General features: G+C 36.6%; 2 protein-coding genes across 2 annotated transcripts; one reads left to right on the top strand and one right to left on the bottom strand.

Moving 5' to 3' along the window:
* Positions 1-511: 511 nt before the first annotated feature.
* On the top strand, positions 512-9,822 carry TCEA1 (transcription elongation factor A (SII), 1; the record flags this gene model as incomplete). The annotated part of the gene is made up of 7 exons (XM_009575373.1): positions 512-599; positions 1,652-1,800; positions 3,698-3,754; positions 4,737-4,891; positions 6,799-6,945; positions 8,160-8,231; positions 9,285-9,822. Coding segments are annotated over 7 exons (677 nt in total), but the record flags the coding sequence as incomplete, so codon positions are not given.
* A 5,394-nt stretch (positions 9,823-15,216) lies between these two features.
* On the bottom strand, positions 15,217-22,901 carry RGS20 (regulator of G-protein signaling 20). The gene is made up of 4 exons (XM_009575372.1): positions 22,753-22,901; positions 18,468-18,554; positions 17,385-17,619; positions 15,217-16,147 (listed from the first exon to the last, which is right to left on the bottom strand). Exons 1-4 carry the CDS (start codon positions 22,896-22,898, stop codon positions 15,959-15,961), a joined length of 657 nt encoding a protein of 218 aa, XP_009573667.1. The 5' UTR covers positions 22,899-22,901; the 3' UTR covers positions 15,217-15,958.
* Between the last annotated feature and the right edge of the window lie 5,021 nt (positions 22,902-27,922).

The following is a 27,922-nucleotide window of genomic DNA, read 5'->3' on the forward strand; positions in this document are numbered from 1 at the left end:
TTCAAAAGCATATGAAAATGATCTTTATATTTTTTGGCAACCGTGGTAGCTTTCACACCACAGTTTCATTTGGTTCAGTCCTTTGGTAGAAATTCTGTGAATATAATTTAAAAGAATGACATGTATTTAGTAGGAGCTTGTATTTAAAACATGGAGGACAAACTCCAGAGACTTGATGCAGTAGTTTAAGAAGTTATTGTCTACCTCATGCAGCAGAGTTGGCAAAAATAAATCATAACAGTCTACATTTTCATCGTGTCTTCACTGCCAGTTGAAGCAGATGCTGGACTTGACTCGAAGGATCTGAAGTGTTGTCATATTTTCCATTTGCTGGGTTGGGGAGGGTGTTGGGGAGTGGAAGGCTGTACTGCAAGAGAAGGTCAAAGCAGAGAGTGGGAGCTGATAGCATTTCCAACTGGTTCAGGAGAAATCAGCAAAGATATTTTACCACTGCTTTAAATTGGTTGCTATTTTTGGATAAAAGAGAGTTTCTTATGTTTTGTATTTCCAGATGGACCTTCAACTGATAAAGATTGTGAAGAAAAGAAAAAGGAACCTGCATCTTCCTCACAAAACAGCCCTGAAGCAAGAGAAGAAAGGTGCTTAATTCTTCATGACTATACAAATAATTTCACTCAGTATAAATTAACATTAAACTATTTGGTTCAAATTTATCATATTAGAGACAGCTTCCACATTCTTTTCTGAAATACTTAGAGTTGTACAAGAAATGGCATGTTGTTAGGGAAATAAATTCTGCTGCTGCTGACATTAAAAAAAAGATGAAAGCCACGGGTCAAGGTGTGGCCAGACTAGTTATTGTTTATTCCATCTGTTTTGCCTGTCAAATACTCCTTCCTCTCTCAATACTAGCACTGAGCCTTGAGAACTGTAAATCAAATTTCAGTCACAGTTGTGTGGTAATTGCGTATGTTAGAGGTTTAGAATACTTTTGTCTGTTAGCTTTTATGTTTAATAAACAGTCTCATTCTGCACTGTTTTTGGTAAACACAAAATACATGTTATCAGAAAAATAAGCCCATGTTAGTGATGTTATAGGAGCTGAAGAACATTTGCAAAATAGTACCTCCAGGCCCATTTCTTCTATGCATTTCTGGTTTCAGTGGATCTGTTTTCAGCAGCCATTTTCAAATTGAAATTTAACCTCTAACGATTTGTCCTGATGCAAGCTGAAAACTTTTTGGTTTACAGTTTGCAAAGCTACATTAATTATTTGCTTGTGACCATGGTACCACTCAGTGCAGTAAGCAGACTGAATGCAATGCATTCACTGCAGACTGAATGTTAGTGTGATGCATCTTCACTGTTTTTTAAAGTAAAGTTCCATGGGGCGGGGAAAAAGATTCCATGTTTATGTAGAGAACTGAGAATTAAAACTTACATGCCACATAATGGAATGAAATACCTGCTGTGTCTCTATTGTGTGGAATACGCTGGTGAATATTCTAAAGATGCTTTTAAAATTGTATTGACTCTAGAGCTATAAGTAGCTTTAAAAAGGTGGCTTGTGTTCTTTTTTTGGAATACCATCAAATGGATATAGCAGAAGACCTGTGTTTTGCCCTGGAGCAAAGTTATTTGAAGAGGGGGGGAAAACATTAATATTAGTTTTCTTTTTGCCTTTTTTTAGCAGTTCAAGTAGCAATTCCAGCAGCAGGAAGGAGGAGGGTAGTGCTCCCTCAAATTCTTTCATCCCTTCTTTTCCCCGGGCTCCGAGCACTTCAGATTCTGTACGAGTGAAATGTAGAGAAATGCTCTCTGCAGCTCTCAGAACAGGAGGTGAGCTTTGTAGACTATATTTTCAAGTTTAACTATTTCCTTCTTCTCTATTTCAGTCCTTCCCACTCTATTTTTCTCCTGCCCCGTAGGGTAGAATAAACCCTGTTCATGTCCACTTGTGTGTATATATACCCATAGGCCAGTTCACCCAAGTTGCAAGTAATGAGTAACCTTGAAAGCATGGGAATGTACTGAAATACATTTTTGTTGCTGATGATACGGGACATTTTGTGGCTTCTGTTCATCTGATATCTTGCCTACAGCGGAACTTCTTTTCAGCAAGGTTATTGCCTCCTTAATGCCTCATTTAAATCTTTTTGTGGAAGCTGCTATATTTTTGTCTTATCTCTGACTGAGAGTGCCATTATATACATGCCTGCCTTTCTTACACCAAAGATCCTGTGGGCCTTCAGATTTTGGTTTTTGAAGGCTGCCTTTCTGTTTTGATTTAATCTTGGAAGTTTCATCGAGATACTCACAATAAGAGAGTCTTGCATTGCTCTGTCTTCATGCCTTTTGGGCATCTGTAAATTCCTTGACTGTTTGTTTTTTTTTTTTCTTTTCCCCCCCCTCATGTACACTTGGGTATCTTTAAACTGACAAATTGAATGATATGCTAGATCAGGAGCAAACTAAAAGTTGGATTCCTCAGAATGACCTGAATTTTTTCTTGTGGGTCCTTCTCTTCTACCAGAACTTACAACCCAGCTCGTATTCCTCTGTTCTTAGCTTTGTGTAACGTGACCCACTGTAAGCAGATTTCCAAGTCATCCATTTTTACCCTCTTCACTCTTTTACTCTTTCTTTTAATTCACATAAATTCAGATACAGACAGTAATCAAAGCTGACTAAAGACCATGTATTTGTGGTCCCTCTGGATATGTAGTTCAGAGACTTCTAAAATAATTTGTGACCAGAAAGTTGCATGTAGCATCTTAGTATTCATAATTCTTTGTAGTCTTAATTTTAGCTAATTTTCCAAGAACTCTTTTTGCTGTGTTACTTTCTACAGCACATATAAGCTGATCATCCATGCATTGAATGCCAATCTCGAAAAATAGGTTATTTTCTGGTTTTATGGCCTTCTGCGTGAGATTGAAGAAGAAATGGTGTTTGGATTACTCATTGAAGTACACCCATGTTAAAATGAGAAGGAGGAAAACACATACTGTGTCTAATTTGTCCTAAGCTGTCTTGGAAAGGCAGCTGTCTTTATGAGTAAGGGTTTTGGTTAGTAACAGTAAACAATTATCTTGAGACATTTTAGGTCAAGTGTTGCATTGTCTTCAAGATTGCTGTGGTTTATTTCTTCTAATTTACGTGTTTTATGACACATCTCTGCTTTGCATTTTTTTAAAAATATCTAATATTGTTTCTGTTATTTAATTACTATGTTTCTAATGAAATCTTTCTCTTGCATGCATGTAAATGATTAATTGCTTATGCTTGTATTGTGTGGACTGAAAGAATTGATGAAACACAATACAAAATGTTTTCTTTTTAAAATAGTCTATTCTATGCAGATATGCTGCGGAGATGGGTATTTGCCAAGCCTATTGGAATATTTTAAATTTTTCTGTGTAGCAAAGTTTTTTGTTACTACTTGTGTTTGCAACTAGATGTCAGAATTTTTGTTTTTGTGAAAGATTTAGGGTTTATCTACTTTTTTGAACTTCTGTTGCTCTTCATTTCACTTATTTTTGTTCTTCCAAGTAATACGTTAACAAAGTTTTGAAAGGGTAAGTATACAGTAAATTAAACTTTCCTATACAAAAGGAAAATTCACTGCAGTTGTTTCATAATTTGCTGAGTTTCAGAGTTTCAAATGGGCTCTCAGGTATATAGAACACTGATGAGATCATCAGGTTGCTAATATTTTAATATTTGTTTTTCTCAGATGATTACATTGCTATTGGTGCTGATGAGGAAGAGCTGGGTTCTCAGATTGAAGAAGATATCCTTTGTTGTACATCTATGTGCTCTAGAACAAGAGGGTTTTTTTTAAAGGATTGATAATGTTAAAATTACTTGATCTATATATTGAATATTTTTAAATTTCATTTCAAACAAAAATAGCAAACTGTGTTCAACACATCAGTGCAGAAATTTAATGTTTAAAAAACTAGCACAACCTAAATGATTTGCCTTAAAACATGTAGGAATGTGTGTAGGTGAGTGTGTGTGGGGTTTTTTTTAGTTCAGTGTGTATTCCTTGCAGCAGCAATATTATATCTTACTGAAGCATTCTGACATAAAATGCTGGGCTCTCCTATGTTATTTTAAAATCTTTTCTTGTTAACAGTTTTAATCTTTTTCTAATGTCTTTATTTCATTTCTATAAGTTTCTAAATTAATTCGGAATTTTCAAAAGGGTTGTTCTGGTAGCAGTCTTTGGGTAGTTACAGAGCAGAGGTCTGGGCTTCTTTTTATTTCAGTGGGTTTTTTTTTTTTTTTTGTGGGCGTATTCTTAAGCATAGAAATAATCTAAGCTTCATGATTCTAACTTGCTAATGTCCTTTGGTAATTACAGTCAACCATCATTCCTGTTAAGGAATTTCCTGTTTCTGTTGCAAACCTGTTTTAAAATTCTGTTAGTGAGCTGCCAGTGTTTGAATATTTGATTTAGAAATCAATTAATCCTCAGGATGAGGTCAAGCAACTGGACATAAATGTATGGGTGACTTTTCACAATTTCAGTTGAGATCCTACTGCCAAAAAATTCACGTTTCACTGACCATGTGCTAAACTATGATTAGGCTTCAGAAGGATGTAAAGTCTGCTGTGCTGAACAGGGAAGTAACTGTTGGCTGGGGCTGGGGGGAGGACTTGATCAACAGTGGAGAATTACATTGCTTTAGAAAAGTTGCCCCAAAAAATGAATCCTTTATAGTGCTCTGTTTTACTTGTTAATGTTTTGTTCCTTAAATCCAACGCACCTATTTTTCAAGAATTAAAAAACACTGATATGAAATACAAAAATAGGGTACGAAGTAGAATAGCGAATCTCAAGGATGCAAAGAATCCTAACCTAAGGAAAAATGTGTTATGTGGGAACATTCCTCCTGACAAGTTTGCTAAAATGACAGCAGAGGTAAGTAAAGCATAGGTCTTTAACTATTTCCCTATTGGACTTATGTCCTGGCCTGTATTTATTAGCCATAAAAATAATTTATGTAAGCTGCTTGCACTTCTGAAAGACTGTGGCTTGTTTGTGGCTTGCACAGTCTGAATTACAGGGCTGTGTTGGGCAGAGGGAATGAAAGTGGTGTCTGTTAATGGTTCCTAAATATCTGATTTTGTCTGTAAGTCAGAAGATAGGTAAGCTGTCATGTGTAAATTTCCTGAAACACTGTGTGTAGTGCCATTTTTAAAAGGCCACATGATATATCAGTGATAATTTTTTAAGTTTAGGAAGATGTAAATATGACTGGCTGGTGACTCCAAGCTGGTTACCCATTCACCTTTCTGGATATGTAAGTGTTAGCCTGTCTTGCCGTTTGTTTTTCAAATGCTAATGTCTGCTGTTATACTCCTATGCAAGGTATAGCACTGTGGTTTCAAAGATTAGTCCCTCTCCTCTTGGCATTTTCAGTGTTTGTTTAAAGCTTATCTCAAATTTGACAGGAAAGTCTTCACAATAAATAGAAAAAGCCATAAATGATAGGGGAGAGAAGGTAGGAGGATTGCGCTTTAAATCAAATTAAATTTATGTTATTGAAAGAACATTTTGGACACTTGAATAGAAATTCCTGTTCAGATGCTCACTGTCTTTACAAATTCCAGTTCAGATGCTCACTCTCTTTACAAAACAAAATAAATCTAGGAAATCAAATGAAAAATTAGATTTTATAGGAGAGAAAAACAAAAGCACGGTTAACATCTGATTACAGTTTTATAGTTCTGCTTGTATGTGTTGGATTCTACCCTCCCAAATCATGTATAAAGGAGTATCTTGGAGGCTGAAAGAAATTAAATTTATGACCAAGTAATGAAAATCATGATTAGCTTTATTCTAAAGGAAAGTTTTTTGTAGGTGTCTTTTTTTTTTTTCCCTATAGCTTTATGTAAAGGTTAGGGCAAACAGAGGCTGGTAAAGGAATGTATAAGAAAAGTAGATTGTATCTTGAGTACATATTTTGAGTTTTTTCGTTCTACATGTATGTATGTACATATGCACAAACATGTTTTGTGTTGTCCAGTGCCCATTCTTTGTTTTAATTAATGTCTTGTGTTAAAATTTTAATGGCTAAAAAAACCCTTAGTGTTAAGATTACTTCTAAAATGAAACAGCATTAATACAAGATTTGCATTCCACATCTACATGGGATGTGGAGTAAAACTTTATTGAAGACAAATAGAACGACTTATTTTTGCTATGCATGCTTGATTACTATACGTTGTGGAGATCTGCCTGCTAGAACTGTTTTAAAGGAAAAAGGAAATCGATGAATCTAAGCTCTTCGGTTAGTGTTTTGAAACTGAGTGTGTATGACTTCTGGTAACATATGGTAAATTATGGCTATGCTGTCTCAGTGCAAATATGGAAATAGTCAAAATAGTGTAAATTTTTCCTATAATAATCTTCTGTAGGTCAATGAGATAATTATGCAAGGATCTAACCTAGGGAGAGGATCTTTTTCCCCCTCTCTAGAGAACTTTTAAGTCCTCTTCTACCTTGTCTCTCTCTTACATTTCTGAACTTCAGAAATGCATTTGCATAGAAACGTGTCTAGGTGTTTGGTATTGTAATTTTTACTGATTTTTTTTTCCCCAGCTGTGTAGAAAAGAAAAGAACATTTTTAACTCTTTGTAGCTTCTGTGCTGTGAATATCCCAGTTTAAGTCTTGCAAAATTAAAAATGTGTAGAATTACTTTGCCCTTCAATAGAGTTGTTGTTCATGGATTCTAAATCAAAAATGGCATGTACTTGCACAATGGTAATGACTGTTTAAAACAAAAATTCTCTAGTAAACTCTCTCTGCTCTTTGTCCATAACAGGAAATGGCAAGTGATGAGCTGAAAGAAATGCGCAAAAATCTGACCAAAGAAGCTATCAGAGAGCACCAGATGGCTAAAACAGGAGGTACTCAAACTGATCTGTTTACATGCGGCAAGTGCAAAAAGAAGAACTGTACATACACCCAGGTACATGGTTATTCAGACTCTTCGTTTTCCTTTTTCAAAGTTTATGTCCTATATAAAGATTGTCAGAGAAAAAAAGTTTTAATTACAAAATGCTAACAAATTACAAAATATGTGAAGATAGTTGGATCTACTTAGGTGTGCTTACGTAAAGGATGTTTGTTGTATTAATTTACCAAAGATTTTATGTAAATCCAAGCTGAGTATCTATATAGCCTGAAACATCAGTTTCTTTGCAATGCTGAGTTTTTGCTAATTCTTCTTATTAAACCAAGGGAGGTTTAGACTGGACATTAGGAAAAATTTCTTTACTGAAAGATTGGTCAGGCCTTGGAACAGGCTGCCCAGGGAAGTGGTGGAGTCCCCATCCCTGGAAGTATTTAAAAGACGTGTAGATGAGGCGCTTAGGGACATGGTTTAGTGGGCATGGTGGTGTTGGGTTGACGGTTGGACTCGATGATCTTAGAGGTCTTTTCCAACCTTAATGATTCTTTGATTCTATTACATCTTATTAATATGGTTAATGTGGAGGAGAGCTAATTTACAGTTTTTAATGTGTGTTAACTTTTCTTTACAGAGGGAATAAATAGCAGAAAATAATGATACATACATATAGAATATATATCCATGTATATACATATATACACACATACTTTTTTTTTTTAATGTATATATAATCTACTATTTGATTAACACTAGACCCTGATTTACAATCATTCCTACAACCTTTTTCTATTTTAATTAGGAAATATGTGCAAGAAGAAGGGCTTTAATTTGTTTAGCAGTGCTTCCGGGCATGTAATTTTGATCATAGGATCAGCTGCGTTTATAATTTAACATTGTATATCAGATGCTTTAAGTAAAAAGCTGTTTTTCAGTCATGAGACTTTTAAGCCTTTGCATCAATAAATATATGTAAAACCATACTGAACATGTAGTTTTACTGCAGAATCTTTTCCTAGAAGTATGTGCACAGTTTCTATGCTGAAACTGGTATTTTAGTGCTACTAAATCTGTCAAAACATAAGTTTATGATTGCTTTATAGTCTAGACAAAAAACCAGTTTCAATTGATACAGAAAGTTAACTTGTATTTTTATCCAAATGTGTGTCCTTAATGTTAAGCTTTGATTTTAAACCTTCACATTGAACACATACTGACAAAAGTTGAAGATAACTAATTTTCCTTTTCCACTCTGGCTCTTGCCTTTGCCAAAGGTTCAAACCCGCAGTGCTGATGAACCCATGACAACGTTTGTTGTCTGTAATGAATGTGGAAACAGATGGAAGGTAAGACTGTTAGACTGCTCTGCATATTTGATAGCAGACAGCAGGCTCGGTGCTTAATTTTGTTTTGCAGTAAATGACAAATGAGTTTCTGTTAATTTTTGGTTATTTCTTAGCCCATTAATGATATTACATGTTGATATTGCAAAATAGCTTTAGGTTAGAAAAGTATTTTTGACTGAAGGTGTGAGATCACACAAGTAGGGCAGTGGCAAAGAGGGAGAGAAGTCAGGACATTGACTTAGTCCTTGTGACAGTTGCAATACTGCTTTGCCATACAAAGTAGTGGCAAGTTAGTCACTGTGTTTTCTCTTTCTTCACCCAAAGATACTCTTAACTATTTTTAATCTCTACTTCGATGAGTGGAATAGGCCTTTTCAGACCTTTTGTTGTTGTTTTTTCCGTTTTTTTTTGCTAGTCTGAAGAGAAGGGGGGATAAAAAAAGAGATGACTGCTGTCATATTCCTGTGTCAGGATAAGTGTAGGGCAGTGATAACTTGATTTAAATTTTTTTTTAAGTTCAGGAAATGGGAATTATAAAAGCTTCTGAGGAACACTGGTAATCCAATAAAGTGGAGAAACACTGAAATGAAGGCCTGTAAAATTTACAACTTAAGATGTGATAGAATGCAATATGAAGCATGCATGATACCCTCATTCCGTTGTTTTTCTGTGTTAAGAATGCTGCAGCTCTGCAAAACCATGTTGCACAGCATACGTTAAGATAACTGCATAAAAAAAATTCTTTTATGTGTCTTATTTTACATATCTTATTACTGAATATTGTTCAAATTTATACTCCAAGATACCTAAGTAATTTATAAAGCTTAGAAATTGTTTGATGCAGTACCCGGAAAAGTTCATTTGTCCTTAAAACCTTCTGTAAGGTGGTGGTTACAAAAGTGTCCGTGTGAGTGAAGGAATGGTTATGATATAAGCAAATGCTTTAACTAGTAATTTCCATATCCTAAGTGTGGTGTATATTTCTGTTACTTCTTGCAAAGATTTAGAAATAAGCTATATGAAGATCTCATAAAAATTCTTTTCTTTTGGCAGTTCTGTTAGAAGAAGAAATTGTCGACATCTGGACCAGTATGGAAGAGGATTTTGTAATTAGCTTTAAAAACTAGACTAAGCATCTAGCTTCCTGCAAATTGAGAGGTTTTTTGGGTTTTGTTTTCTTTTTTTTTTTTTTTTTTAAAGCAGCATACATGCCTGAAGTTAGCCTTTGTTTTGACACAACCATCATTTCCTTAAATGCCTTCCTATAGCTGATAGTCAGTAGGGCCAGGTTGCTCAATTGTATGGTGAATGTTAAAATATTTTTTCATTTTTATAAGTAAGTTGACATTAAACTTTTACCAATTAAACATTTTGGTAATTGGCTTGTTTTTTTCTAACTATGTGAATAATGTACTGTATTTTTTGCGGTCTGAAACATACACGCTCCTTCCATATACATTTTACCTCTCCACATTTGTTCATTTGTAAGAATGGAATTTGTTTCTTGCTGCTGTGTTCACTAGTTTTGCAAAGAGAAAAGGTATTTAACTTCGTCTAATGACGTTAAACTCGGTTGTTAACTAAATCACAATTTAGTTAACTCTCCAGTTTGTACGTACTGTTTCTGAATTAGGATTAAATTTGTGGTCATGGGGTTTGGAAATTTATTAGTGGATATGATGACCTCTTTTGCAATGATTGGTTAAGCTTGTTTATGTAACCAGCTTTGATCAATGCAATATATTTTATTGCCCAAAGCATGTATTTTACATTCTATCAGTAGGTATTATTTCTAGGAATGTCTTAAAATAGTTGGTTAAATCTGATTTGAGTGTTCAGTTTTGCTTAACGTGCTTGACAACCAAGTTTGGTTTAGACTTTGTAAATAAGTAAAGGCATGTTGTAGGCTGTCCTAATAACACCAGCTAACCAATTCATCACAACATAAACTGGCTGGGGAGAATATTAAATTCACTTCATATAAATGACACTGATTTTGTTCATGAACTGAATTTTGAGATGTAGAGTATCTGATGTCAATCATAGACCTGCAGGTGAGAATAAATTGTTATAGTCTATTCCGTATGTGGGGTGATATAAATATTGCTTTGTTAGAGCCTGCTTTTTAACAGTGCACATGTTTAGAAGTATTTTCAAATGCGCTTTCAAGGAATAATATGACAACATCTTTAGAAGAGATTGAATTCTTTCATTATATCTAAGTTTATATTACTTAATTTATTGAAGCCTGGAGCTGAGGAGGTCTATCCTGGCAATGTATAAAAGATTCATGGGGGGATGGGAAGAGTATGTGCAGCTCCTGGAGAATAAATTCCTTGACTGTAAAGGAAAAACAAGATTTTCTATGTTGAATATTTTTTGCGTGATGGTAGCAATCATAATAAATCAGTTGGAAATAGTATGATGACACCTGAGCTTTGCAAGACAAGAAGTGTTTGAAATACTTTATAGAGCAAGTTTTTCCAGTCAGCTTGTGCAAGGAAGGAAAAATGGCTTTTCTGCTAAAGCAAAAATGATTAAAATAGAAGTTTAGTTACAAACATTTTTTAGGCAGAAAATTGTTCAGCATTTAAAGTTTCTTGCATAACTTTATATAAAAACGTTTTTAACTCAATTTATTTGATATTAATGCCCTAATTCAGAAAACATTCTTTTTTCTACTAATAGAATGGGTTTATTTTTCGCCTGTGTGTAGGTGCTTTGGCAGGATTGCTTCTTAAGAGTTACTTAAAGATGCATAATTGACTTTTTTTCAAGTTGTTTAAGACAGCAACAAACTAATGACAGATGTTTAATATCAATTGCAGTGCTTTGTCTGGAGACCTTTGTAACAGAACAAGTCCAAAAAGTTATGTTAAAAATGACTGCAAATTGGATGCCAAGTAGACCTAAATTTCCACTGCTGCTCACAGCATATACACAGGGCAGGCACAGGTTGGTTTGCACTCACGCTACGTGTCCTTTAATCTTTATGCCTGATTGTGACACCTAGGAGAATTACCTTTTGAGAAAATATAGTAATTGTCTTTCTGTACTTAGCAAATTATATCTGGACTTTATTAAAAAGAGCTAGAACTGCGATAGCGCTTTCTGTGATGTATCCAACGTGTATCCAAGTAGGAGTTAAAACGTTGTTTCACCTAATGTTACCTTATGGCTGGGCAACAGCCTTCACCCTTTCTCTCTTCTGTCCCCGAGGTAAAAAGAACAGTTTCTTTCTCATAGTGAAAGATGAAGTCCAAGAACTAGATCCAAAAAAGATCATAGTTGCCTAAATTCTGTTCATACTTCATTTTGGTTACCCAGATCCAAAAATAAAACTGCCCAGTAGTGAGCTTTGGATGCACCTCTGTTCAACAGGTGCTTCAGTTTTCCCAGTTGTCTGAAATTACCCTCCTCTATTGGAGAGGATGCAAAGTCTGAAGGATGTATAGGAGAAAAATGTAGAGGTGGGCCTGGGACGTATCTCATTTCCCCAGCTGGCTGGCTTATCTACTGAGCTGCAGTTATGCTACGACTGACCAGTATCTTGGGATATTTTATGCAGTGAAACATACCGGCAGAACTGGTGATGAATCTCTCCCATCCAAGAACAGCACATTTATTACATTTGTGGACATTTGAATCCTCTCAGACGAAAGAGAGACTTGCACATAGTCGCCCTACAACTTAAGCTGGTTTTTACACTGATCTAGTTGAGAAAAACAGGGGGCCATGTTCCTTTTAAAGTGTGTGTGTGTAGATCTTTAGGGATGCCATCTTTCATCTGTAAGGAAGTTTAGAGGTTTCTGTTGCTCAGAAAACAGAGCTGCTGGATCCTTTGTTAGAAAGCATTTCCTCATACATAATTCTGTTAACTTGCTCAGGAGAAAGTGTGGGTTTTAAAATATCTCGTACTGAATGATTCTTTTTGACTAGCACTAAGCAGAAGGTAAATATCTGCTCTAAAATGATCTTAGCTTTTGTGAATCCCACTTCGAAGCCCACTTTCTATGCCTTGCGAAGGAAGTGCCTGTTTTTTTATCCAGAGTTCAGGATTCCACTTGTGGTCATACACGTGAATTTTAAATTGCAACTTACAACCCATACCAGCTTAGATAAAACGTAAATTCATCAACATGAAGTCTTCATTCCGAAAAAAGTGGTTGTATTACCTTTCAAACGCATGCTTTTTGAAATAGATCATGAGTAGTCATTCATGTAAATAAACTTGAGGAATTTCACCTCTTTAAGTACAATTTCATACTGCTGTATATTAGCTTCTGTTTCACTAGATCATCACTAATCTTGAATTGTTTTACCACTTTAAAAGGTTTGGGATTAATTTAGTTACAACATTAGTATAGAAAATCTTTCATTAATGTCATTGAAATCATACTGATACCTTTCATGGCAGAAGACGTGTTCCTAAGTACTGTTTAAAGCAAACTTGTTTAAAAATTACTTCACATTGTGATAGTGTTTCTCATCACTTTCTCTTTTTCAGATATCCTTCGTAATCAGAAAGTGCATAAGTACATGATGTTTGTGTGATAATTTTTAATCTATCTTTATATAGTATAGCCCTTCAGGATATGTATATAAAAAAATTTTTTTTTCTTCGTTTGTATTGTGCTAATGACTTTTGGAATTTAAAGGTCAGTGTAAAGCAGAATATGTTGGCTGAAGGAGCCCATGCAATTTTAATACTGCTTAGCAGGCTGGTGAAAAGAGCAGTCTTTAACAGTATGCATGTTCTGTGGGAGTTACTGGTTTGTGGAGTGCAGACATTGAAGAAAATGCCAGTGGACTGGAAAGTTGTTAGAGCTTAATGATATCCTGCAGTGAGATAAATGCCAAGACAAACCAACCATGCTTATTTTCAAGCTAGGATAAATTGATTTTGTGATAATATCTTACTTGATGAATTATAAATAATATATTGTGATAATATTATTATTTTCTCCTGCTATTCATGTAACAGCTTGTCTATAGTAACTTTTCCTTTTCAGGGCAACTCACTTTTGCCCTGAGAAAAGTTTGTGCATAATAAGCAAATATATAATAATGAAATGTCGTTAAAAACCTGTCTTCTGTGTGGGTGGGGTTTTGTGTGTGTCCTCCGCCTTCAATTAAATCCAACATTAAACAGCCCCAAAATAACAAGATATTTAGGGGAGTGGGTTGGTTGGTTGGGTTTTTTAAAAGATACTCTCAGGGTATCTAGGGACCAGCATTCTGCCATTGGTGTTGGGTGTAAGCTTAAACCTAAAACACAGCATTAAAATTTATTAAGATTTTTCAGAAAAGATGCGGATTGCAAATGTCAGCATATTGTAATATTGCTTAGAAGTTGCAGCACATGGAAAATAAGCTTAGAAATTATTATTTTCTTCTTTTAATAATCTAATGTTAACCATAGAACTGCCCAAACCAATATAGTTTTCTCTCCCCTTTAATTTCATTGCGTCTTTTTCTTTCTTGCAGAATAATAGAAGATATTGTTTGATATAAAGTACAAATGTTTGGTCTGTCTTCCAGCTCTTAATGAGGTATCTTTGCCGGGAAGAGAGATAACTTAAAAGAAATGAAATCCTCCATTTCATGAAATGACACACTTTGAACTTTTTTTGATGTGTGCATCTGATCTTTCCAGCAAGCTGAATTTGACCTAGTTAATCTTACTTTATCAACTTAGAGTTTTAGAGCACTCTTACCCACCCTGGTTAAAACAAGTACAGCATCGTCAGTTTGACTGCAAGCTCCCCATGAATGCTGCCTTACCGATATATATAGTTTGTTTTGTTGAAGTTACTAACTATCATGTCATACTTTATGTAAACTGAAATTGTATTGATAGTGCTTTGGGTACGTTTACTAGAAATTCAGCTGAGATAACCAGTGTTGATACGTTAAGCAGTGGCAACCGCTAACTGGACCGTGTCTTAAGTAGTGGTATATAGAAGGGCTTCCTCTTAACTTAGTTATCCAGAGTTGTGCTACAGAGGGCAAAAGCACTTTGATTTGCTGTCTCTCTTAAGTTTTTTAGTTTACTTTTTTTGTGCTGACATGTTGAATAGCGTTTTGTTTTTGGAAAGGGATGATGGAATCTGGTGCATAGCTATTGTTAACTTACCGTGTATTGGGTCTTCTCCTGCGGTGCTGTGTAATGAAAAATCTCATTATTTGTTTAATCATCATTATTTGTTTAATAATGCGAATGCAGTAAGGGGAGAACATGTCTCCTGCGGAGTGCATTGAGGAAACAATTACTTGATCTCCTAAATTCTGCCTTGTTATTTCCATTGCCTTTTTTCAGAGAAAGTCCCCATTTTCTGCTTTTCATAGTGCTGGGATTAGGCAAAGAGTAGGTTTTAGAAAAGCTACCGTAAATGTCACTGAACTATGCCTGTCTGGTTCTTTCCTTCTAGGGGTATTTTTTTTCTTTCTGTTCCCCATATGTCCTTTTCCTACCTATATGTGTCATTTGGTTCATTTAAATAAATGTGCAGGAAAAAATACAATTCAATGGAAGTCCACGATAAACTCCAAAGTTTAATACAGTGGGATTGTAGTGAATCTTGTCATTTAAAATAAAGAAGTTATTCTAATAACAGATCTACACAGAGATTATGCAGATTCAATTTACTTTCTTCCTAGTACTTCCTGTGATTACTGATTTTGAGATACGACCAGAAATCAAGTGTAATGCTTTGGCGATACTGTAAATGAACGTGGTTTATTAGTGGATAGAGCTGTTGCTTTTCTTTCGGACAGCCTGAAATAGTGCTGTATCAGAACAGAATAGTTCCAGCTTCCTTCGTCAATTAAATGTGTGCGTATCTGTAATAGAAACCTTACAAGATCTGTCAGGTAACGGGAGAATTTAATATGTACAAAACCAAGATGGTTGATACTGCCATCCTCTCAGGAGCGAATAGTGAAGGGTTTTTACATCTACCTACTGAGGGGAGAGAAGAATATGTGAGAATTCTTGTGCTTTATTTTGGAATTTAAATGCCCAGACTCTTCTTCCTCTTAAGTAAATAATTTAACTTTATAAACATCAACAATACGAACTTAAAAATGCTTTCAGCAGACTGCAGTAGTAAAATAACAATTCTTCAGCAAAAGATTTTTATAGGCAACATTATTTCAACCATTAGTTTTCATAAACTTGAGATTGCCATACCGATTTCCATTAGCGCACCGTATATGCATTAAATATATCAAGACAAGTGGAGTGTACCTGCACCAGGTATGATATGTGAAACTTTATCTAGTGTAACCCAGATATTGACAGTACTGTTTTTACTTTGGTCACAGTGTGGATGGGGCATCTGGTTTGGTTTTCAAGAAAATTCTAACACTCCACTTAAAAATAAAATTTAGTTTTCGTGCTCAGGTGACATTTGTACCTCAGACATAACGTCATAACAGATTTGCATCTGAGTTGCGTGCTGTGTTTGAAAAAATACTGCGTTTTTTGAACAACAACATTTTCTCTTCATTCTCTTCATTCTCTTTTGCAAAGTAACACTGAATTTGATCAGAAACTGAAGTTAGCTGATTGTGTCAGAGCCTTGTGCGGGTTTAAGTCATTCAGTCTGTAGTAAAACTTGCCTGAGTTATTTTCAGGTAAATATCTGATTAATTCTAAATTCCCTGTGGATTGGTGTATCCCAGAGTTCCGTTTGTTTTAAAATAAATACATTTAAGAAAAAATTCTATGCTTCAGTGGATTTTTCAGATAAGGACTGAAGCAAGTCCTTATAAATAGCAGAGTTCATAAACCGTGGGTAGGAGTCTCTGTGCATTAAGGTATAAATTTGAAGCTGTGCGTCATCGAAGGTGTGTTGTGAGGGTTCCAGCATATTTCGGTTAATAACTTCTCTTACTCTGGAGTCCAGACTGACCTGCATATTAAAATAGAAAGTCACATAAATAATACTCGTGAGTAGTACGTGTGGGTTTTTAGCTTTGTTTTATTGGTTGAAAAAGCAGTCTTTTTAACCATTTCAGCTGGCGTCCTTCAAGAGTGTAAAAACTGCTAAATATACTTCGGCAAAAAATGACTGTGTTGAAATTTTGAAGTAGTAATATCTTGAGTATGGATAAAGAAATGTTCTCACTGAGGCGACCTGACTTCGAACAAGGCTGCCTGCAATCCTGTTATTACTGAAACCTGAGAGACTGGCGGACTATTTCCAGACCAACTTCCTGCTCCGTAGTAGAGAGGATTGGTAATTTTTTGTGACAGTTTGTTTCCTTGGGAGTTAGTGCTGTTGTAAAGAGACTGAATTTGGAGTAAGCAGTATGACGTGGACGGAAACTGTAACCTGGGAAGCTGTTGCTTAATCAAATTCGTGTTAAAAAGGAGGGTGAATTGATGCGAACCACAGGTATGGCTTTATAATGATTCCATACAACACACAAGTAATGTCATTTTTTTTCTGCAAGGCTCTAGTGTCTGTAGAAAGATATTAGTGTTAGTGGAATAGACTGACTGGATCTAAACAGCATTTTTATAAGTACATAAGTATAGCTTGCACCGCACACAATTAAGTTTGAGTTTTGCAAGGATATTGGAAGGTTTAAAATTCCAGCCTACTTGGCAGGATTATATTCAAACTGAACGGAGGTGTCTCCGAAACTTGACATATTTGCTTACAGCAAAGTGACAAGTAGTTTTGAAAATTTTCAGGAAGTCAGTGTGGTTGTTCTATGCGATATTTTATCAGCTGCTCTTTGAGCAATTTGTGCTTTGCAAATAACACTTTATTTGTGGTTACTGTGCTTTTGGAGAGACGCACACACCCCCTTCCTAGTGCAAAGAAAAAAACCTGATTTGTCTAACAAATAAAATTTAAGTTGAGCAAGGATAAAGTGGTCATCTGTATATTTGTGCCTCAAACGAAAGACTTCACGTCAGCATGCCATGGTAGCATAGGAAGAGCTTTCTTACAGCCAGTGAAAGTAGTTTTGACCATCTCACCTCAACGATGGGTCTGCCTTTTTCCCCTAAATCTCTATTTGATGGCAGTGGAATGTGGGGGGGAAAAGTTCTCCCTGAATATTGTTTTAGCTTTAAACACATGTTAGAACTAACTGTGCAAAGCAGCATCAAAGAATGTATTGGGGAAAGTAATATACCTCTTTTGGAGAAAGGATAGAAATATAATTTTCATAAATTAGTCTTGCTTTTTCTTCGATGATACTTTTGTTGGATTCTTGTTTTAGTTCCTCACAGGCCATCCAGAAAAGCATGTTTTCCTCGCTGAATTCCGTTCGTAGAAATTCACGAAAAGCATTTCTGCCAGCTGGAGTAAGCATCAACTTGTCAAATGATTGAGCCCAGGCATTTACTTCTTCAAGAGTAGGAGCAGGGCTTGAGGAGGAAGGAGAGGACAAGAAGAGAGAAATGAATGATTGTTACTCAAGCTGTTTGCAGCTGGCAGGAGGCATCTGCCATCACGATGGAACAAAATCGCAAGGTTCAGGGGGCTCTAATTCCTCCACGGAACTACCCAAGTGCAAACTCTAGTAAACATATTTATAAGATGCTTTTTGAAAGTGTGCTTATCAAAAGCTCAGATGCAGATGATTGCCAGCACTTTGATGCAGAAATTGCAGTTTACTGCTCAAAGTAATTTCAACAAAGAAGTCCCTCTGCAACAGCTAAGCATTTTTTCTATACCTAATAGTCCTTGTTGAATCATTGTTAAAAATGGAATGAAAATACGTAGAAAGAAGCAATGATTCAAACCCCATAAAAGGTACCCTCCTGTCTGTTACAGTTTTACAGGTGCTCCTACCTGTTTGAGCAATTCTGAAGAGACAGTTTCCTGACTCTTGGGAGGATCTGAGCTCCTCTTTATTATTTTTGTAAGGCTGAGTGCTGCCTTTTTACATAGTTGCTGGGTGGGAACAGGAGTATTTAAAAATTATTTCAGAAAAAAGGGAAACTGTTTATAATGCTGTTTTTGATCTGCCATGTTATGAAAGTGGCGATGTGGTTACATGCTGCATATAAATAAGGTAGAAGATTATAGATCAGACCTTTGGTTCCTTAGGAGGTAAGAGACAGGTGACTGCAAATTCAGTATAAATGACAAATAGATAATAATAGTTATTTGCATATTTCAGGTAATTCACTTTAAATTATTTAGTATGGTTTGTTGGGTTTGTTTCCAAACAACTGTCTGTTGTGACAGAACACTTGGTAAAAGACCATACCTTTCCTCGCAGTTTGGAATACCCTCTGCTTGGAGTTCATGAGATGTTCTCCTTGCTCTCTCTTCGTCTTGATTTCTAACAGTAAGACTGCAAGGTAGCAAACACAATTTTAGTCAGCTTTATAAAGGAAAAGGCTGAATGTATTCCTCCAATATTTTAAAAAAAAATCGGCTAAAAGGACAGAAGCTAACAGGAGCTACATTACCCATAGTTATACTCTGACATTAGTTTTACAGTTATATAAACCTGGCAAAGTTTAATGTAGCTGAACTCTGTTCCATACTGTATCACATAGACTTTCTGTACAGGGATCATAGATTCATAGAATATCTCGAGTTGGAAGGGACCCATAAGGATCATCGAGTCCCTGCATATATGTATACATAAGTGTGTATATATATCTATGGGATATATATGTATACATGTATGTATACACGAGTACCCTTTATCACATACCAAATCTATTCTCCATTGACGTTTATTATACTGTGTATGCTTGATATAATGTTTTTACTTAAGTTAGACTTGATGCACTGGGTTTATGTGAGTTAGATTTCAAGGTTGGTGGTTTTGTCTTTTGTTCTTGGGTTTTTTTTCTCTCCTTGGCTATTTTTTTATATCCATAGGGCATGATGAGGGCCAAGACTCTGACTTACAATTGTGATACCATGTTACAAGAAAGCCAGAGTTCAGAAGATGGAGCACAAGTTTTAAGCAAGCTAGACACTTCTGTGTGTGATGTTGGAAGTGTAAGCATCTTCCAGAGTTCAGATGTAGATATAGCCAGATTGTGTGGCAATTGTTTGCAACTTTAAGAAAGTGCTAGTATATGCTTCAAAACGTGAGGCCTGGAGCACAAAGAGCAGATACACCATTGCTGAATATCGCTTTGAGTATGTCTGACTGGAAAAGAGTATTAGCTTGTTTGTAGATTAAAGAAAAAATAAATGTTCGCTGCCATCACTAGTGATGACTGAGAGAGAGTTTTTCATGTCCCCTGGAAGGGGGGAGCTGTCAGCTACTGCTGCTTTTATCAAATGTTAATTTGAATAACTCTCTTTTTTAAACTAGCTTTTAAAAATTCTTTTTGTAGTTGTAGATGATTCTTTTTCTTTTGAGACTGAATTTGAGAATATACATATTTTCTTTTAGGGAATGGGGACTACGTTCCAATTCATAGCTATCATAGTTGAGTGAGAAATGCATGTGCATGCAGACACATACATTCATATAATCTGTGAAGCTGCTTAAAATTTGTCAAGAGGAAGAGGTCCCAGTGAATTATAACCTGTAACTTATATGAAATGGGTCCACCAGCAGAAGTAAAGCAATACAGTTGTTATAACTTCTAGGAAAATGTCAAACTCAATTTCTTCATTTGTATCTTACCTTTCTTTAATGCTAATGTTGTAACGGTTTTGTTGCCTTAATTCTTAAGAATCTCATTTATCACTAGCAAGGCTTTTTGTTAAACCAGTTGATTTTTCTTTCCTTTCTTCCTTCTAAACTCATGGCTTTGTCTTATTTGCAGCCTTACTTTTACTGGTTATTTCGTTCTCTTGCTCTTTCCAGTGTTAGTCCATAATCTGCAGAGACCTTCTCGGAGGATGGAGAATTGAAACATTTTAGGGCTTGAGGAATGGCTGGAGGTTAGCAATACAGAACAGATGATGAGATGCTTTTCTCTTTGCCAAGGCAATCCATGCATTGAAGAGGTAGGGAAGCTTTCCTGTTGCTAAGCTGGAGAGCAGTTATTGCAAAGATATTTTTTTTCTACAACATCTGAACCATACATTAAATACATCAATGAACTATTTCAATTCACCTTTTCAGAAAAAAAAAGTAAGTAATTAATGTTAGTTTTCTATTCTTTTGTGTATAGGTCTCAATCCTTTACTACCCTTTTTACCAGTGATTCTGGCCTTTTTTTAATATGAAAACTGATATATTATGTATTCCTCACAGGCAGACAAGAAGTGATATGCTTGTCAGAGTTATTTTTGGATTGAGGGGAACCAACAGATCCAACAGAAAGGATTACAGTCTTCATAGGATAATGCACAAAAGGGGAAAAAGATAAAGGAAGTAACAAAAGCTTCCTTAAGAGAACATGACATGCACCAGAAAATGACTTACAGGCAGGCTCTTTCAAAATGTACAGGCAACTAAAAGAGACTAGTGCAATACTGCATCTGCTCAGGATCTGGAAGAATAACAGGCTGGAGGCTTGAGTTTTGGCTGTAGGAATGAACACCGGCTCTGAGCCATTTCACCATTTCTTCATTCTAAATCTACTATTTAGAGTATGCTGAATATTGGATGTTCAGCAGCTCAGCTGCATGACTCCTTTAGACTGTCATTTTTATTCCCATTCATAATTTTTCTGTTCAAAGTACTTGAGCTATTTTGAGGAAAGGCTCTATGAATAGGGAATATAAATAGCTTAATTACGGTTTGTTTTGCATTTCTTGCTACTAGAAAACAATTGTTCTCAAAAAAATCAGAAATTATTTTAAAGCTAAAACAAGCTGCTCTGTTTGGAGCCTGTACTGGTTTCCCAGATGATTCTGAAATGCAAATAGGAATTCAAAGCATCATGAAATTTGGGTACTTTCACACACCCTATTGAGTAAATTGCTTTCTTTGAGTTGTTTGAATAGTGAGGTGCACAGAAAATGAGCATCCTGGAAAATATCAGGTAAAATGGCAAAAAAGCACTTTATCAACAATTTAAAAGATAAAATGCAGATGTTAGGTACTCTGACTTAGTAGATAAATGTGCCTTATTTTTTCCTTTTATGGAAAGACGTGTGTTTGTGTAATGTGCAGCTCTAGACTGAGCCACTTCGATTGCACTGGACAACTGCTCAGATGACACTGGAATTTGGATGGGATGCTTTAACACAGATGCCATTCTGCAAGGTAGCAAACTCTGATGCTGTACAGGCACAGTACTTACTGTCTTTTTAAACTCTACCTTAGTTTACCCCTAAGCACCTGCTGAAAAGCTTGGTAGGATCAGAGCCAGAGTACTTGGCATCTTGCAAAAAAATGCAAGCAGCCTTTTGTCCTTGCAAAATATTCACTGTTTGCATTAGAGAGGGCAGAATTGGGTATCTTGGCTTCTGATGAGCTGAGTGCCAATAGCAATGGAAAGATCAGCCTGCTCTTCCCTTGCCTTCTAATGGTGTTCTCCAAAGCATTTGCTACCAGCTGCTGTTGGAAAAAAATAATGGTGGAACAGATTCCTAGCCTAGGCTGCAAGGTTATTTATGACTTCTTCCCTTCACCTCAGTGCCAGGTTTGCTTGCTCTGAAGTGTTTATGTGGTGGATAGTGCATTTATAAGAAGCACTCAGCTTGCTACCAGTTTTGGTTGAACTCCTATGGCTGTTTAAGACTTCTTTTTTCTTTATTTCAATGCAAGTTCTGGTCGTGCCCGTTAATTAACACTTGGCCCCAAACAGACACAGGACTTTTGAGTATGGGAAGCTTTACTTTAGTTTTGAATAAAATCACTTGGATCTGGAGGAGCTGGTAAGAGAGAGAAGGTGAACACATAATTAATTTAAGGAATCGAGTGATTCCTTTTCCTCTTTTGCTTTGCTTCCCTGATAAATTTTCCTCCTTAACACCTTGTAACAGCAGTTCCTCTGAATTACGTTCTGCTTAACTCCTCATCTTCAGGAAATACCCACAATGTTTAAAGTCTCTGATCCCAAGGATTAACTTCATATGAATTGCAGGTGCCATGAGTTGGCAACACTAATTAATGACAACAGATACAGTTGCCTTCGAAACAAAAGAACAGTGCTGGGCACCTGATTATTCATTTTCTGACCTACAAGTTCTTCTACCTTCTCCTAACTCCATTTAACACAGTCTGTGCTGCTTGTTAAGTCCCAGTCCTAAATCTAAAGCTGTTACATATTCTGGTATTGCTTTCAGTTTTTAGCTGAAGCGCTGGTGAAGCTCAAGGCTGAGGAGGACCAGTCCTGCACAAAACAGACCTTCCATTACAGTATTGACAACAAAAGTACAACAGAGAAACTGTACAGAGATTTTTTTAAAAAAATCTGTTATTTCAATGGCAGGGAAGAAAAGAGTAAACTGGAGTAGGTGGTTGTGTCTAGTACTAGAGCACAGTCATCTCTCTTAGTCCCAGACTTGCAGAATTACCCCGGGGGTTTGTTTGGCTTATGTTGTCCTATGCATTGGCTATTACCTCCCTCCCCTCTCCCTCCCCTGCTACTCTGTTCCCCAGAGGTTTGAACGAGAGGGGTTACCATGAGCAGCTGCAGCAACAGCACCAACAAAAGCAGCAGGCATTGGACCCTCGATTTCCTGTGCTGAGCTGAGCCTGTGCAGCACCTGGGGTCTCCTGGGTCGTAGACATCTGCCGTTTGCGCATCTCCGTCCGCTCTGATCCCATGGGCTGCAAGACAGCAAGAGAAAAGGGGGGAGTAAGAAACATTTCTCTTTTTTTTTTTTTCCCCCCCTTTTATTTGCTTTAAAAGTCTAACCAAGAACTGCTGAAGGCCACAGCTCCGAAGGAACTGAAAAGCTAAATGCTTGGGTTTTCCCCACAGAAGCTCTTATGTGTTGAATCGTTTGGAAAATTCACTCATTTTATTTAAGTGCTGTGAGGGAAGGCAAGTGGCTAATGAATTCTGCACACGGGTGGGAATACAAAGAGAGCAGTGATGGAGAGAGCAAAAGGTGGAAGTGAGGGGTCTCAGAGAGCTGCAGCTCTTAGGACAGTGGTATATAAGCCTAGGAGTTGCAAACGGTTTCCTGAGGTTTTAACTTCAAGATCAGTCCTAAAGAAAAGGTTACAGAATTGAGGTAGTTGGAGCCTCTTTTTTTTTTTCTTTTTTTTTTCTTTTTTTTTTCTTTCTTCTTTTTCTTTCTCTCTTTCTCTTGATTAGCCAACGCACAGTCTTAGTGATGCTTGAGTAAGACACCTGAGCTCTCTTGAAAATCTGGCCTTTGGCGAGTATTGAGGATGTGTCAAACCTGCTGGTTGCCCTGTAGCAAAGGGGAAGGGCCAACGCTTATCTGTCCCTTATAGGCCTGACTGCCACAGTTTTTTAAAATGTTTTTCTCTTAAGAAAGAATCAAGTGCTTCTTTGAAGATGAAGAATTACTTATGGAGAAAACACATGACTGTACAGCATTAAGATTTAACACGCAGGTCATGTCCCCGAGCTGAAGACAGCATGAAACACCTTTTGATGGAAGCACTGGTTGTGGTTTTTTGCGCTGGTCTAGGAAACCTTTTTGGAGCCTGAATTCTGCAGATTGTGCAGAGAAGTGGTGTTAATGAAATGACAAGTCCCCTTGAAGTCCCTGTCCCTTTCTGACCTCTCTCTTTACGAGCTTCAGACTTGCTCTACAGCACTTAATGCTCTCCCTATTATGCTGAGGGTTGTGCCATACCTAGGTGACATATGTCCTTTATAGATGAAATGCCAGCTTGTACAAAGATGAGTACGTCTGTCTTCATTTTGATTGTAGTTGATTTTTGGATGCATAACTAGTCATCCTCCTGTGTCGTGAGATCCCTTTGTGTGTAGGTTTTTTCAGGTTGCTAAACCTTCTTTTGAGGCCATGACAATTGTAGGGGAACTAAAACTAGCTGCTGCACATTTTGAGTTCTTTGTTTCAAGTCTGATACTAAATTATCAATAAAAAATCTGATGAGCTGAATGCTGGAGGGTTAAAAATTGCCTTCCTTTCTAAAATGTTTAGCCAGGTTTAGGAAATACTACTGTTGTAACTTGGGGGAGAATGCACAGACGTTGTCACCGACTTGACAGAAGTGTCAGGAGAAGAAAGGAGATTATTTTAGCAGAATGTAGCATTAAATTGTGCTGGATTTTTTTCTGCTGAATGTGTTCCTCTCTTACAGAGCTTAATAGTTTTTGTTTTTGTGAGAACCACCCACTCTCCCAAGAGAAAAATGCACGACATGCTGAGCAGAAGATGCACCTGTTTTGCAGGAGGAATAAAATATACGAACAACAGTACAGATAGAAATGATAACCCATTTTGTAACTCTGTAGACCTAATCTGACAAGCAATACCTAAATGCCCAGAAATAGAAAATCGGAAAAAGAACTTAGCTTCCAAAAACCCACAACCTTTCTTGTTTCAAAATGTGGAAGAATAAATGTGAAATGTAGAATACATTTGTCGATTCAGGTTTCTTTCCTTCAGAGTTTCAGATTCATAGGAATAGAACGAACCTCTCAGTATTAATTTATTTCTGGATACCTATAGTTTTTAAAATAAAGCATCTTCATGCGTTGATTAAAAAGTGATAGCAAATAAAGCATTATTGGAATGATAATATATCTAACAGTATTTCAGGCTTCTTTGGACAGTAAAGAGTTATTATTGATTAGAAGAGTGTAACTTGGATTCAGATATGTGCAGTTTATATAGCATAATCCATACAGTCTTACTTTTGAGATGTTTTATGTGGCTAGTTCACACATTCATACCTCCAATCCATATTACAATTGAACTGACGGTGGTCTGAGTGGAAAAGCTGGTTCCTGTTTGGTTTTTTCCAAGGAGAAAGGTAAAGGACAGTGGAAATAGGAAGAACACCCTCTTCCTCCCCATCTCATCCCACTGTGGCTTAATTCAAAAAGTCTTTCTGGATCCACTGTTACCATTTCAGGTTCTTCTTCAGAATTGTTCTTTGACATCTTTAACGCCAGGGACGGGTATGTAAGTAGCTGTATGGCAAAAACTGCCCAGCAGCATTATGTTCTTTGTTTCACCTCTGAATCATGCACCTTAGAAGTTTTCTGGTACTATAGGTTTTTATGAATGTTCATCATTGCATGATTTCTCACACAGTTTACGGAAAATGCAGGATTGAGCAACACAAAAATTCCAGACGCATTTTTTCGGATTAAATGATGCATTTTCATTTTTATTTGGCAGATGTATATAAACTTTCTCATTGAATAAGCAAGTAGTTTTTGGTCATTTATGTGATGATTTGTTTTGAAAGATATTTTTAGCAGATAAAGCGTGCTTTCATGATAGCAGAGCTGTATTAGAGTAATGGGAAGAAGAGAAAGAGGACTGGAATATATCTGTTGGCTTAAAGATATCCCAAGCTTTTGAATTACAGAGCTGTTTAGTGATTATTGTGCATGTATTTCCTGTGGCAATTGACAGTCATATTGTACATTCAACAGAGGTTTGGAATGGATCACAAACTAATTAGGATGTGAATTTCAGCAGTGTATTAGCAGGAATACTGTGGTAAGGTACAGGAAGTAATGTACTCCTCTGTGCAAGTACTACGGCTATCACATTCCAAGAAAGATAGAGCATCTATCTAAACATCTAACAAGAGGTTTACGCAGAAAAATTGTAGGAGTTTGGGTTGTTAATCTAGAAAGAGGAACTGAGAAGCATGTTGATCTTCTGGTCAATAAAAGGTTATGATGTTCTATTGTTTCCGACTTCTTTCAGAGATAAATAACGAGTTAGCTTGGGCTAAATAAAACCTAGGCTCAATTTTATAGGATAGCAAGGTAGAGAGCTGAGCAGTGGTGCAGATTATTACAAAGCTGTAGAAACTCCTTTGGCACAGATAGTATTAAGACCCATAAGATAAAAACATATCAGGCTGGTCCAGGTTCACAGAACAAGCAATGAGTAAGTGATCCATCCCAGCATTGTTGTTCTAACTTCATTCTTCCCTGCTTTTTATTTTTTTTTAAATGCAGCTCTGGCTCTAAATGAAACTGTCATCAAGCACATCTCCCTATATACGTTTCTACTTGGACCAACTCCCTTTGGCCACATAAGAGTGATTAATGTGCAGGACAAGTGGATGTCTTACATTAAAAGTCTAGGTTTTTGTGGTTCATCCTCTAACCAGAATTGCAAAATAAAGTTAAAATGTTTATGTTTGCAGCACAATTTGTTGCAAATATACATCCCAATCATGATCGTACTGAGACCGTGTAATACCAGACATGAGGCCTGAACACGCAGTAAGTCATAGGCTCTGCCTAAAGGATATGTCATAATTTCATATGTATATTCATGGATATACACTGGCTTTCTAGATTTCTTTGCTTTTTAAGAAGAAGTTGTAATTAAAAAAAAAAGGTAAACCAGGGAAACACAAACCCTGCAATTTTGCAGCTGTGCATGTTGATATAAGAAGTTTATCACGAGCTCCCTATCTGCTGCTTTTGCTCTCCCATAAACTGCTCCTTTGCTGGAATAGGGGCAAAGGCACAGACACTGAGTTTGTGCAAGTCATCTAAGGATTCATTTTCAAAGAAAAGTACCTTGAAAAGCATTGGGACTATCCGAGTATGACTGTACACAGGGAAGTATAATAATCTTGGAAGGTGTATGGAAAAAAAAGTCACAGAGATGAAGCAAGTTGTCTGAGATCATGCAGTGAGCTAATGACAGAGCCACTAACGGGATGCAAACAGAAAAGCCTGACTTTATGTCTGTAGCTGTTTTTCTGCTACCTCTAGTATATCCAGAATTTCACTATGGGTCTTCAAAGTTCTCCATCGCTCTTTGCTGCTTCTTGCAGCCATCATAGCTGTGTAATGAGCCTTTAAAGACAACTGCTCGAATTACTGTTCTGAGTTGTGCTATGTGCAGGAATGAACAGTAGATTTATCAACAACTCCAGTGAATATTATTTGTAGGAATTTACAAAATTCCTTGCTTCTTTACAATACAACACACATTAGCAACAATTCAAACGATTGCTTTACTGACTTGCGGATCTGTGGGAATGGAGGTGGCTATTTTTTTGCCTTCCGTAGACGTTAGGTGCTCAGGGCAAAAAGGAAGGGGTTTTTTTAGACCTCCCAATAAAAAGGTCTTCTGTTCATATAATGTCATGGTTGTTAATCTGGGACGTCAGATGGTCTGACTGGGTCATGCAGTAGGTGTAAAACCACTTAGAAAATCTAGTGGCTGTGTTCTTTGCATCGATGATGAGACCAACAGTATATATTAGCTGAAGAATTATTCACCTGTGGATTCTACTGCTATAGGACATGGCACCAGTGATTGGTGACCTCTTCAAGTTTATTATCCCACAGTATTAGGCTGAAGAGCTTCAACCAACTGTAATCAAAACCAGTGGAAGTGTGACTGCTAATTTTGCAAGAGGGCTTTCCTTATTTTCTAGACTGATATTGTGGGTGATCAGGTTGTTTTAATAACGAAAAATCTGAATCATCAACAGCATTTTGAGCTAATAGCTTACCTTAAAGTTGTTAAAGGGAATGACGTATGTTGATACTTACGTTTAGCTAAATATTTTTTTTTTCCCTGTCCTAGTTGAGAATACATTTGGCAGACCCACAGGTAGTGGAGTGGGGAAGTAGGACAAGAGGCACATGGGTATTGCTCCCCCGCCAGCTGCTGCATTTCATAAGTAGCATAAGA

The sequence above is a fragment of the Fulmarus glacialis genome, unplaced genomic scaffold, assembly GCF_000690835.1.
Source record: "Fulmarus glacialis isolate BGI_N327 unplaced genomic scaffold, ASM69083v1 scaffold32293, whole genome shotgun sequence".
NCBI classification, from domain to species: Eukaryota; Metazoa; Chordata; class Aves; order Procellariiformes; family Procellariidae; genus Fulmarus; species Fulmarus glacialis.